The sequence below is a fragment of the Amblyomma mixtum genome, chromosome 1 (genome assembly GCF_055824585.1).
Source record: "Amblyomma mixtum isolate Tamu chromosome 1, ASM5582458v1, whole genome shotgun sequence".
Taxonomy (NCBI): Eukaryota; Metazoa; Arthropoda; class Arachnida; order Ixodida; family Ixodidae; genus Amblyomma; species Amblyomma mixtum.
Window position 1 is genome coordinate 24574017 of NC_143012.1, and position 14193 is coordinate 24588209.

Sequence of the window (14193 nt, forward strand, 5' to 3'; positions counted from 1 at the left end):
AAACAGGGACGTTAGGCTGATTCGAAGGTTTTCGAGAACACTGCTAGTGTGTTTTCCGCTCAAAATGTAACTTCGATGCTGAGAGCGAAGTCTCCAATTCCAGAAAACGGCACTGTTGTCACTTCATTTTTATGACGTCGTGCCTTTTATGACGTCATGCAAATGAGGCAAAATGGCGGATCTCTTGGCCAGTCAAACGCTTTTCCGGCCGATTACATGCGCATTTGTTAGAATACTTATCAACAGATGGCGCCGCTGTTCTGTTTACGATGAAACCCTGCCTACCACGTAGAATGCCAACGAGCTCTCGCTTGGCTGACGCTTCTGAAGTTGCTGAAAACGAAGGCTTCACACATGCCTACAATGGGCGGAATGTGAAGTGAGCTGCGCTTCGCGTTCTTGTGTCTCGCGAAAAGTCGTGCTGCTTTCCTCTTCCGCGGGTACTTTCGGTTGAAAGAGTGTTGCAGGGGAGAGCGACAAGCCAGTCATGAGATGCGAAAAATGTCCTTGTCCAGGCGCTGTTAAAGAATTTGACGGGGGTTGTTGCTAGCCCTTTCCTTGAATTTAATTTTATGGCTCATCCGAGTAGTACTTGTGGTAGTAATAACACTCTCAATCTTCAGACACTTTTCTCTCAATCGTTGTCCTTCACTCACAAACACATCTTGACGAATCACACAGCATTTCATCAGTCCCTATAACCATTGCAAATTCTTATAAATATCTAGGTGTACATCTCACATCAACACTTTCTTGGGTCACCCACATTAGAACCATTTGCTCCGACACTTCACGCACACTTGGCTACCTGAGAAGAAATCTGAAATCTGCATCCCCTAACATAAAACAACTCGCGTATGAAACATTTGTGCGGCCAAAATTAGAGTATGCATCATCCATCTGGCACCCGTGGCAATCGTATCTCACCATCGAATTGGAATCAATCCAAAATCGTGCAGCTCGGTTCATCACTTCATATTACTCAAGAGAAGCCAGTGTCACCGCCCTCAAGCAGTCCCTCCGTCTCTCAACACTAGAATCACGCCGCGTCGTTTCCCGCCTATGCTTACTTCATACATTTTATCATAACACAAGATCACGGCACGCTCTGTTAACCGCCCCACTACGAACGTCCTCCGGGCTCAGTCACGGTAACCCGATAGCATGCATGGGATGCCCGCACGTCTGCTTACAACAACTCATTTTTTCCCAACGCAGTAGCACTCTGGAATTCACTGCCTAACGACATCGCTTCATGCACTGACCACAAATCATTCCGCGAGAAAATAAAATTCACCTCACGTAGATCTTGATCACTTGTGCGCTCTTTGTAGCGAGTATTGCTTGATATTTAATGAATGATGTATCACCTGCTGGGGAACCCTGATATGACTGCAACACCTTTTATGTTTGTTTGTATGTTCGTTCTTTTTATTGCTATGCATGTTCCCATCATCGCCGTTGTAAACCAATATGTCCCCCCCCCTTATGTAATGCCTTCGGGCCTTTAAGGGAACAATAAATGAAATGAAATGAAATGAAATGAAAATCTAGCTGGATTTATTATTCGTCTATAGACCCTAATCAGTCTCAGATTAGGAGGGTGGCAAGAGGCTCGTGCGAGGCGAACCTGTTCCCCGCCAGCTGCCATATTGTCGTGACGTTCGGAACTGAAAGCTTAAAATGAGGGCTGTTTGCGGCCCAAAATGCACTGCACCAAAGCAGGTGGAGAGTTTAATCTCATATGCAGCAGCGTGTTTCGCAGATGACATTCACTGGAGGGCGCTGACAAAGTCCCCTCCGTCATACCTTGAGATGGAGGTCATTACAGTATTTGTGGGATAACAACATTGCCTCGCTCGTGTGGCCGCGACCCAATGCGACCACCATGTTGTTGGGCGCCATGGTTTCCTGCATAGGCGTTCCGCGCGTTTAATGATTAACGTCACCTGAATATGGTTTATAGGGCCGCTTTTAAGAGTCCCTCCCATCGAAAGCGAGACTCAGACACTTCAAAGAGGGACACGGGGCTTACAGGGAAAAGTTCTTGGAAATATAGACACTAGCAGTTTTCGGTGCATCGAAACCTAGCAAAAGAAATTGAACAAGTGTGTTCAGTTTTGTGTTGGTTGCCAACAAATCTTTATTGACGCACTCGACACCTTTACATCAATCATTGCGACCCATCGTTAGTGGCTGGTTCATTCTTGTTTTTGTTCACTGAATAAACCCATCGTAGGTTTTCACTTCCAGTCGGATCCCGACTTTTTTGCCCGTTCCAACTACGCGCACAAACTGTCCCGCTGCTCAATACTGATCTGACACAGTGCGACTGTTTTGCGACCAATCAGAGACTTCGAGCGTCGCCATAATTATGCTGCAAAATGTGGTGGTACGAAACGGCTGACTATGTCTCTGTGCTCCGACCCTTCAGCGAAATTTCTAGCTCACAGGTTCATTGTCGCGTATGAAAACTTCATAAATGCCATTTACATCATTTGTATGCTTGTCATGGCTAAAGAGGCAGTTTTTTTATATTTGCTACGTTTGCCGCGCAAGCATTGCCACAAAACAAAGACATTTTCTTCGCCTTTCCTAAATTTCTCAAGAAGCCTCCGGCCAAATCCTGACCATAGAAGTGATCGTTGCCTGCTGTTGACATAAAGACCTCTCTTTAGGCTTAACAGTGTATTTTATGGCCTGTTTAAGCAAAAACGAAAATTGACTGCGTTGCCATTTATTATAGTTGTCCTTATGTGCCCACCAAGAGTTTGGGACCGGATTTCAAGGAGGGTTGTCGGCCCCTTCTCCATCCAATCAACAAATATTCTGCTAAAAAACCACGCTAATCTCCCTTTTCTCTGCGATTAAAGCTGAAAAAAAGGGCATTTCACAAAAAGCGTTAAACACATGCGGCAATTCGAGGAGACGCGACGCGTGATGCGCTATGAGCCGATGAGACGCTGCTGTACATCGCGCCGCTGAGGTTGCAGAAAGTTTTGCCCATCGCCCGGTAGTGGCTCACCGGACTGAGAAACAACAGGCTTTGCGGGTGCGTGACCTCGGATCAATTCCGCGAGTGATGTTCGTTTTTCTTGAGCAGTTTCTACGAAGGAGTTGCCGACGCTCTATTCGTCATGACTCGAGCATCGAAACTGCATAATGAAAGTTTGACAGAATTAGTGGAACAGAGACAGATGGAGCAAGGCATGTCGCTCATTCATTTCGAGCCTTACCACATCAGAAATGCAGTTATACGCCACTTCGCAGTGTTCCTTTAACCCATACATTTTATTAAGAAAGCAATGCGTTGCCGCAGAAAAATTTCTTACCGCTTTTATTGTGCTTTATCTGTTTTAATATTAAAAAAAAACGGGTATTACCAAATTTCTGCTTGCCTGATAATGCCAGCTGACTTCACACTGAAGCTGCCGGAACCAGGCAACACTGCTAAGGCTCGCCGCTCTGCCTCTAAATCTCGTCGCTTATTTCAGCTGTATCAGCGGTAACGATTGGCAACGACTGTCGCCACCGTACCAGCGTCGTGAAAAACATCGTTTCATTCGATTGCCGCAAAATGGATCCCCCGCCCTCAAGCCGCCTACTCCAAGAGTTGCGCACAAATCGTTTTTTTTTGCGATTAGCCAGGTCGAGCCGCATTTCCAGCCACAAACGATGAGCCCACTAGACTTGTTTCAAGGTCAACCAGGCGAGACACTCGAGTACAGGAAGACTATACAACTATGCAGCGACTGTTGACGGGATGAGTTTTTACAGTTGGTCGCAAAGAAGTCGCCGCGCGTGCGAGATCGATATCCGAGGTCCGCCTCCGCGTCTGTCGGCCGACCGTTGCACGTACGCCGGGCGAGGAGTTGTTCAGGGCGGCGTGCAGTCTCCCGAGGGAACCACGTAGCTCTTGGCGAAGCTCAGTGTGTCCTCGTACAGGTGAAGGTTGGAGCCCACAAGCTCGCGATGCCGCTCGTAGTTGTAGTCCCCGCACAGACCGCACACTTTGCCTCGGTAGAACGGAGCCACCTGCCGGCAGAAAAAAAAAATTATGGTCTTCCGCTTCGTGAAGGCCACTCACTGTCCTCCAACCGATTTTATGCGGAACAGGCGCAGCACATTCTATGCACCCTCATATATGGAACAGCCCCACTAGGGTACCGGCCATGTCATTTTGCAGGACAGGCGTAGCAGATTCTAGTTCACTTGATAGCATAGCCCCACTCGGGTACTCGATATGTCCTTTTGATGCTGGACGGGCTGCCCTTTGTCATTTATTTATTTATTTACCCACAGCGCCAAGCGGCATTACAGTGGGGGAGGGTACACATAAAAAACAAACATAACATAAGCAGTGTCAGCCACGGAAACAAGTACAAATTGCATCAAAACAAATAAAAACAAAAACAGATAAAAATTTCACAGAACCACGAAACTGCAATGGTTGTTATAAGGTAGAAAAGAAAACATCATTACACATAATACAAGCAGTGTCTGAAGACAATTTGTTCCAATCGCGTATTATTCTGGGAAAAAAAGACAATCGAAATACATCAGTTTTTGAGGCAATCTCCCGTACTTTGAAACTATGGTCCACGCGGTCAGATATATATAATGAGGTGTCAGTATACACTTCGCTCTTTCAATTCCAACAGAACAATGATAAATCGCGTGAAAAAACTTGAGCCGCAACCTACGTCGACGGATTTCCAAATGCTCTCATTGCAGTTTTTCTGTCAAAGTCTTGGCAGAGATATCTTTTCAGTAAATCACTGACACAAACCGAGCAGCTAAGTTCTGAACCCTTTCTAATTTGGCTGTATCTCGCACCGCTAGAGGGTCCCAAATCGTGCAGGCATATTCAAGAATTGACCTAACATTGGTTTTATATAACAATTCTTTTGTAGATAGTGGAAAAGACCTGGCATTTCTACGCAGAAGGCCCAAAGCTTTCGCAGCTCTGGATCCAACATAATCAACCTGTCTCTGCCACTTTACTTGAGGTGTAAAGTAAACACCTAAGTATTTATACTCAGAAACTTGATTTAATCTTCTACCATGTAGATTATAGCTGCTCAAGCGAGGATTTTTCTTTCTGGTAAATGTCATACAGACAGTTTTATTTCAGTTTAGTCTCATATGCCATTTTACACACCATTCGCTGATTACACCATTTATACTCATCGAACTGAGCAGCGCCCATGACCCGCCCTGGCTACTTTTGAGGCTTGAGGAGCCACCCGCCCACTAACGCTTTTCCACAAACTCAACAGTGCGCCGTTTGCGTTGGCATGAATACCACACAAGTCGTATAAATTTACGATATGCACAAGGAGCCGAATGGAGTGGGACACTGCTGGACTAGAAAAGTGCCTGAACAACCGAACCATTCCAGTCGAAAGCAACGGCCACTGACTGTAGAGAGTGCAGCTCGACTTACCTGTACGAAGAGTACCTTGCCGCTGAAAAAGACGTCGAGGCCGTATGACTTCGACGCTATGTTGTATAGGCCGTACGATATCGATACGGTGAAGAGTTCTGCACCGTTGAGTGCGTGTGCGTAGACTCCATCATCGCCGAACGTCACGGGAGCGCCGTCCACCTTCACCACGGCCTGGCCTCCGTCACCGGCTGGAAGGATCTCGACCTCCGTGTTGTGGATGAATACCTTGAGAGCCTGCAGTGGAGTACGCGCGCAAGAAAACTAGTTTTTATTGCAAAAGCAATACTACTTTCACTTTCAGCTCCTCGCGTGGCGAGGCCGCGGTAGCTACCATTGACCTTTAGCTTGACCTCTGCTATGACGTCATAACATCTGCCGGAAAAACCAGGGGCCCAACTTCTGCCCTCGCTCGGCGAGGCCTCGCTTGGCAGCTGCTGCCTAGCTCCTGCGCCCGCCGCGCGCGGCGCGCCTAGCGGTGTGACGTCACAGCTGCAGAGCAGGGCTCCAACTGGTGCCGTCGCGAGGCGAGGCCGCGCGTGGTGGCTGCTGCCTAACTCCTGCACCCGCCGCGCGCGGCGTGCCTAGCGGATTTGATTTGATTGGATTGGATTGCATTGCACTGGATTGCATTGCATTGCATTGGAATGAATTGGATTGGATTGCATTGCATTAGATTGGATTGGATTGCATTGGATTGTATAACCGATGCATCACCACAAGCACCACCACCAGCTACACTACCAGCTGAACCATGGCGTAGCTACGGATATTGCTTTCGCAATTACCGGGGTTAACCAAGCTAAGCCACAGCCAATTTTTAGCATTACAGCAAGGAGATTGCGAGGCTTAACCAAGCTAAGCCACAGCCAATTTTTAGCATTACAGCAAGGACATTGCGACACTAGAAAAAAATTACTGCGCATTTTCTGCCATATAACGCGAAGTTCAGCGACAGCTCCTTGCAGTGGTTATAACATTGTTTGTTCATTCAGTATTTATCTACACTCAACCGCTTAACGTGGAGCATTGCAGACGCCTGTCCACAATCAGCACATCGCACCATTACGCCAACACCACAGAACCGGAAAGCGTGCCTTTAACAGTTTCGCTGTTAGATCTTTATCGTTGTATCTCTCATGTATTCATCTAATGTATCTAGTACTTATGTAGTATCTTCTTTTATCTCGGGTGTATTTTTCATTGTTTGACTGTATATGCTATGACTGCTGAACTCAATTTCGCATTATCAGTTCAGTGAATTAACACATTGCGGATGAGCTAAATTGTAGTCAGAAGAATAACAAAAGCGAAAAGCCACTAGGGAAGATATTTCGACATAAGTTTGGAGAATGAACGCGTGTACTTGCCTCGCTGGAGAGACAGGAGCATGCGGTTCTACCCTGTCGATTCACTGTGGAGGCTGTATTAACATCAGAGAAAGTAAATAAATACTAGATAATAATGAGAGATTGAAGTGCTCGTCAAGGTTACTTGTTCCCATGACTTCTCGATAGCCCTCTTGTCCGTGATGTCACGCTGCTACATGCTCTCTCGAGGAATGTGAACAAGTGCATCTAAAGCAGCGAAGTTAGCACTTGAAGCGCTTTGAGAGCACCAAAACTCCGACCGTTATTGTCACGTGTTGCCCTGCGACATGCCATGCCTTTGCGGAAGCGTGTCACACACGTGACACCTTGCTACAGCAAGTAATACCACGTTGTTATTGCACCACTTGCTTACCACCGTCAAGAAGTCATTGGCTGTTCAATGATCGTCACGATTCTACTCCATAGCCTACCGCAGTCAAGGAATGTAGAAAAAGACCCCTCATTTCTCATAAAAGACGGTTGAATTGACAGCAAATCAGCCCGAACGTGCAATTTATGGGAGTCCTGTGCTCCAGAGGTCATTATGCCGCTTGAAGTCAGTTCCTGATTGAGCCCTCCGTGTCACGATAGATCGCTAAGCTGTACTAAGTTTTCCTGAACGGCATAGAGCTTTTACCTTGGGGAAGGCAGGGTTGGGCAGCGTCCTCGCCAAGACGACGAACCGCTTGTCCACGGAGCAGTCCCGCGCGACCACCTTGTAGCAGTCTGTTCTGGGCAGTTGGACGATCACTCCATCGAAGGTCTTCGCGCTGTGGTCGTGCACGTCACAGTACCCTGAAAGTTGGAAACACGAATGCACAACAGTAGTTACAGTAGTATTAGTTACTAGTAATAACAGTAGTAGTAGTGAGTCAGATGCAGGAGGATCGGCCTTGGCTGCGGAGTAGACTTCGTGCGGCTTTGGATGGCAACCTCCACCTGGCTAGAAAATGCACCTTTTAAGCTTTAGAGAGCAATACGAATTTATAGCTGCGCTACGTACGAAAGTATTTTGGTACATACTGCAAGACCAGGAGCCTATAAAGAGGTCAACTAAGATTAACTCTTTAAAAGGTTCAGGGTGAAAAGTAACTCAGCTCATATTAGCGCCCCTTGAAATCTGTTTCACGTGGTTCCGATAATCGTCTCTGTAGTTACGCGACTCTGACCATATTTTGTGAAGCGACTTCTCAGATGAGGCTGTAGCCGATTTTATTTTGGTTTTGATTTCCGCTCGAGCAAGGCAGTGCAGACCTAAATGGGCTGTGTAGAGTTTTTGCTCTGATTACTGGGATTCTTAGAGGGCCACATTTTGTAATAACCATACAACATTGCATCAGACCTAGACTATAATTTTTCTTCGCTTTAAACAATCGAATAGGTGTAGCTTACAGAATGCTGATATTCGCGGTAGAGGGTGTTAAAAAAGAAGTTCGGAATTTTTTAAAATATGCTTTGTTTGGTAGCATTTTATGGTAAAACCACAGGCTCAGAATGGGATTCTGTTCTGGCCTTTCTAAACTGAGTCGTTCTGATCTATCAAATACTGCAACTTTGGTCCCACGTGTTTTTGTCGGCTCACGTCTTTACCCGCGATTTTAAGCAGGCCGCATATCTCTTCCCCCTCCAGGAGGGCGAACACCCAGGGAGGAATCCACACAGCAGGGGCGACTGTGTGACTTGCGTTCGTTCCGACTTGTTCCTACCGTAGCCTCCCATATTACGGGGCAGCCGGTCGGGGAGAATCTTGGCGTGGGTAGTTCCCTATCGTAATATGTGAGAATGCATTAAGACTGAGCTCCATGTAGGCGAAAAAGTAAGCGACGCGATGAGGCGGCGCGGCGACGACGGCTGGCGTTCGCTCCGTCGCCCACCGGCCAAACTCCATGCGTTGCGACAACGAGAACGCGATATAGAGACGGCGATCAGTGTTGCTGGCATAATACACCGCAAAGCTGTACGCGCCTATAACAAGAGCCACATTATTTGTAAGGATTAAAATTTTGGGCAGAAAAATGCGAAATAAAATGTGTTTACAGCTTTGTCATTGAATACAAACTGTTTCACTGAACGCTGGCGTAATTTTTTGGTACCTGGTTGTGGAGTTCTGGTTTTGGCTGTTTTCTCCTGCTCTTTTCTCCTTCTGAAACGAAGCGCGCCTTATATTTTTTTTTGCTGCAGGTCCCAAAGAACCCGCCCGCACTTCAAGGCGTCGAGGAGCCTCCCATTGAAGCCTTGGGCTTGAGCGTGCGCCATGGTAGTGCAAGTGTAGTACCTACGGGCACTCGAAAAAGCTTTCCAACGCAAAATGCGGCACTTTCGAGAAAGCGCGCGAAATTACTGGCAGTGACGTACGCTGCTGCCCGCTTAGCTGCTATTGGCTAATCGCGTGAGCAACTTCCGGGCGACAAGCAAAATTTTCTGTGAGTGCAGATCCGGGTGACACGACAAGCGACACAGGCATTGCGCTTCGCGCGACGGCGTCGCTCGTCGCTTGCCGCTGTTGCGTTCGAGTGAGTTTTCACGTACGTCGAGCGCAGCCTTCAGCCGTATGAATGCGCGAACATAATCAGCGGATACCACCCAAAGGCCAACAGTACGTCCCTTTCTCTTTCAGTTTCTAAGCGCTCTTCTATAAACATATCCCCAACCCAACCGGCTCAACTGCAGACGGTCATCAATTAAGCTCTTCCCAATCTGGCCCAGGCTGCCCTGTATGCAGCGTTGTTCACATAAACACACACACTCACGGTGTCTGTAGTAGGCCGAGTACTCGGCGACGTTCGAGTAACGGAAGGCGACGAACACACGAGGCTCCAGGAGGTGCGTGTAAGTGGGCACGTGGTAGTAGCGGTGAACGCGACCGTCCGGCCCGGTGACCTCCACCTCGGCATGAGGGGTTCTCCCGCAGTAGCCGGGCACCTGCGACTCCACGTGAAGCTCGCCCGACGGCCCCGTCATGTGGGAGGCCACGGTGCTGAGGAAGCCGCCGCGGCCCGGATGGCTTCGGGTGTAGGCCAGGTAGTGCCGCGCCACAGCCGGGAGAAACTGGGGCGGACACGGGAATGAAAAATCCAGGGGGAACTTTGACGATGTAAAGTGCGCGAGGCAAAAAAAGCCTTGCCACCAACGAGACGACGGCCGTAGGCACACACGAGGCGGCTATCGGGAGACTTGGATTGGTTAGTCCTGACTAGGACTACCTAGTCCGACTAATTAGTTCATGACTAGTTAATGAATAGTTAGTCATGACTATTAGTTGGTGACTAACTGGTCATGATTGGTTAATGGCTAACAAGTCACGACTGGTTAATGACTAACAAGTCATGGCTAATTAGTTAATTACTAACTAGTCATGTAACAAGTGAAGGCGGGCTAGTTGGTGGTTGACAATGAAGTGAGTGCATATTGCAACCGCGCAAAACGACGCAGGACGAAGAGAGGAAAGCACAGGACAAGACGCGTCTTGTCCTGTGCTTTCCTCTCTTCGTCCTGCGTCGTTTTGCGCGGTTACAATATAACTAGTCATGACTGGTTAATGACTAGCTGGTCATGACAAACCAGTCATGACCAACTAGACATGATTGGTTAATGACTAGTCATGACAACTTAGTTGATAACTAGTCATGATTGGTAAATGACTAAGTGGTGATGACTGGTTAATGACTAACTGCTACTGGTCAGTCATGACTTGCGACTAGTAATGACTAGTTACGACTTTCACTTCAGATGTAAAGGACGGATACTCATGGCCGCGAGTATGAGCGCTAAAGGCTTTCTCCTTAATAAATGTACTCTGATAAAATTGCAGTAAGTAAATTGCTCTTTCCTATGATCTGCAATTTTATAAAATAATTTTATGGTGTAATTCAGTATTGTATTAAATTAGATCGGCGCAGTAATTTCTCAGAAATAGTAATGCGTTTAGAAATTATTTTATCAAGTCAGCGCGCTGGTTTTCGTGCCTGCAAAGGGGGGCAGAATTATCAAGCCACTTTGATCGCTACGGCTGCACAGTAAAATAATAAATTTGAAATGCTTGTAAGAGGTGTCGCCAATGTACTTCATTGGCTCGTGGAAACTTAATAATTACTTTAAAAGTAAATGCATTACTTTTCGCGAACAGGAATTCGTAATTTAAGTATATTTACGGAATTTTTGAGATACCTATTAGTGCTGTAATTTAATTACTCTTCAAAAGTAATTTTGCAACTGCGGTCTGTGAGATAGAGGTGGTCGCGATTTACAGGCTGGAGTATAGGGAGTATCCATGCGACTTCACGGGCGCCATTTTGTTCTCCAATGCGTAGCTTCAGCAGTCCTCCACAAACAGCAAAATGGCGTCCGCTAGGTCGTCATTGAATATTCTTTTTAGGGTGCATGTCTGAGGAATTACAGGGAGGACTATCGCTATCCTTGCCGGTGATGATTCCACCGTAGTGATCTTTAGAGAGGGAAATAACTAGAAGAATAAGAATGGGGTGGAGCGCATGTGGCAGGTTCTCTCTGATCATGAATGGCAGTTTACCCTTATCCCCCAAGAGAAAAGTATACAACAGGTGTATCTTACCGGTACTCACCTATGGGGCAGAAACGTGGAGGCTAACAAAGAGGGTTCAGATTAAGTTAAGAACAACGCAGCGAGCTATGGAAAGGAAAATGATAGGTGTAACGTTAAGAGATCGGAAGAGGACGGAGTGGGTGAGGGAACAAACGTGGGTTAATGACATCTTAGATGAAATCAAGAGGAAGAAATGGGCTTGGGCAGGGCATGTAATGCGAAGGCAAGATAACCGCTGGTCCTTAAGGGTAACGGAGTGGATTCCAAGAGAAGGCAAGCGTAGCAGGGGGCGGCAGAAAATTAGGTGGGTGGATGAGATTAAGAAATTTGCGGGGATACAGTGGCGACAACTGACAAAGGACAGGGTTAATTGGAGAGACATGGGAGAGGCCTTTGCCCTGCAGTGGGTGTAGTCAGGCTGATGATGATGATGATGATCTTTCGGTCAAAATGAAAGACACCATCGTTCGTCAGCAAAGCCTCAAATGAAAGATTAACTTCTATGTCCCCGAAAGATATCGGCAGTGCATTTTTGCTGACATCCCGATTACGTGGAATAGCACGCCTCCAGTACCGAACTTACGTTCGTGAAGTTTTTAGCAGATTTTTTTTTTCATCGGGCACTGCCTTGAGGGGCTGCTTTTGAAGTACACTTAACTAAAATCCTTGTCGGCTATCTGTGTCCTTCTCTGCAACTCGTATACATTCATACTGGTTTTACGTCAAGAGTATTCTTCGGCATGGACGGGCTCTCAATGTCCCTTCTCGCTTTATTCTTGAACCTCGAGGCCCAAGTCTACTCTTACGGCTCTGTCCTGTTCGAACGATACGAGATTAAGTGGGTGGCAGCCTGCAAGAGTAAGCATTGGTCACGCTGAGCCCGCGGCACAAGGTGGAGTAATCTCACCGGTTTCGGGGTTTTGTACTGCACGTTGAGGATCAGCTTCCCGAGGCGGCTGGTCACGTAGAGGTAGTGAACGCAGTGGTAGCTGAGAAAGATTCCCTGCTCCCTGTCATGAGCGCACTTCGCGTACAGCTCGCGCAGTTTGCTTGGCCTCTTGGAGGACCCCGTGGCACCGGAGGCGATGGCTTCAATCTCCTTGAGGTCTTCGTCCGTGTGCGTGTACTTGCCGCTGAAGTAGATCTGGGCGGAAACGCATGTACTAGGTCCACCTTTGTTCACAGAGAAGCATGTTGTTTTGTGGCCTACGGTTTGCGAGCTCGTCTCGCAATCGGGAAGTCCTGGGTTGAATACCGTGCAACTTCGGAATAAATTTTATTTTCCTTTGATACCACGGTGACGTCATCTGAGATTTTCGGTACAACTGCTGCTGTCAACGCCGACACCGAGTCACATGGCCGATGAACCATATAATGCCCTCGCATAAAATACGAGAAGCTCTGTCTAAAAGGCTGACAAAAAGGCACGAAGGCCTGATTCAATGTCAGACCCCTTTCCCGGTCCTTCCAAAGTAGACACAACAGTCAAGTACATAATATCAGCAAACTTCCATAGTCCAAATGGAACGTAAATGCAGTACATAACAGAAATATTCATTGCAATCGGCAGTTTAGAAATAAATAATCATTCTTGAAGCGACAACAAATACACGTTCACATTTTCTTTGAAGATTCCTAAAGGCGGTGATTCATTTACAATTCGGTGTATTGCAGGATGACGACTTAAAGAATCTGCAATTACGCAAGCGCGAAGCAAGTCCATGGAAATTGAGAATGCTCTCGCAAATTTATTGTGGAAGAGCTGAGGAAGGCTGAAACTATGGAAGGTTTACTGCAAGAGCGCAATGAGGTGGTGTATCATTCATAGTTTAAGGTTTACGGGGCAAAAAGAGTGTTGCCTTTCATGGTTAGAAAACGCAGTGTAATGGACAGGTGACAGCTTAAAAATAATTCTTATTGACAGGGAGCTAAAATTTCAACCTCCGCGATGCTAACGTGACGACCCAAGAGGAGAGCACGAAGAGAAATTAAGTATCTAATACAAATGCCTCAAGCTCCGTCTACTTCTAATATATACTTGCGCAGGATACTTTGCGCCGATCTGGGGTGGTAACATGATTCAGCTACGAGTTCAGGCATACTAGCGCAGCTGAAGCTGAATTCACTACAAAGACAAGTTCACAGGATGAATTCGTGCACGGCGGCTAGTTTTCGTGCGTTCTGAAAACTCTCCTTTCAAAACCGCCATAGGATTCCTCACCACAGAGTCGTCTTTGCACTCGCTGCCGTAGTACAGCTTCATGTACGCCTGTATCTCGTTTCCTCGATGGAAGGCTGCGAGCTGACCCAGCTTTGTGTGGTCAATCTTCGGGAACTTGGCGGAGGCAATGAGGCATACCTGAAAACAGTTTTGCAGACCTTTGTCATGTTCGGCAAGGACTAAAACGTGTGCAGTATTAGAGGTTGCGGGAATGGACCTGGTAGGATTTAATTTGGATTTCATTAAATCATGTCCTTTTCTTTACTCCACACAACCCCGTCCTAGGAGTGTCCACAGAAGTATATGCAGCTGCTATTGAATGATAACGAATACAGCTTATGCTATAAACGAGGTAGCGAAAGTTATCTTGCTGAAAGGACGAAGAAGTTTAAGAACAAACGTTAACGTTTCTGTAACTCTACGGCTCCATTGTTGACACCAAAGCCACCTTCATAGTGACCGAGGGAGCCGTAGCATTCCCTGAACGTCATTTTTTTCCCCATGGAACTTGTCAGCGACCTTTGAAATCCTTCAACTGCGTTTCCTGACAAGACGTTATACGTCGTCAAGCCATCGACTATACTTGCTGAAAGGT

At 47.0% G+C, this 14193-nt stretch overlaps 1 protein-coding gene across 1 annotated transcript in view; it reads right to left on the reverse strand.

Annotated features, from left to right (window-relative positions):
- Nucleotides 1-2113: 2113 nt before the first annotated feature.
- LOC149365767 (vitellogenin-6-like) overlaps nucleotides 2114-14193 on the reverse strand; it is a 61034-nt gene continuing 48954 nt past the window's right edge. Inside the window, exons 20-25 of the mRNA XM_089545922.1 lie at nucleotides 13599-13736; nucleotides 12285-12521; nucleotides 9567-9864; nucleotides 7454-7611; nucleotides 5447-5683; nucleotides 2114-4035 (exon numbers count right to left, since the gene is read on the reverse strand). Of these exons, the coding sequence (XP_089402048.1) occupies nucleotides 3877-4035; nucleotides 5447-5683; nucleotides 7454-7611; nucleotides 9567-9864; nucleotides 12285-12521; nucleotides 13599-13736 (1227 nt within the window). The 3' untranslated portion in view covers nucleotides 2114-3876. The remainder of the gene's footprint in view (nucleotides 4036-5446; nucleotides 5684-7453; nucleotides 7612-9566; nucleotides 9865-12284; nucleotides 12522-13598; nucleotides 13737-14193) is intronic.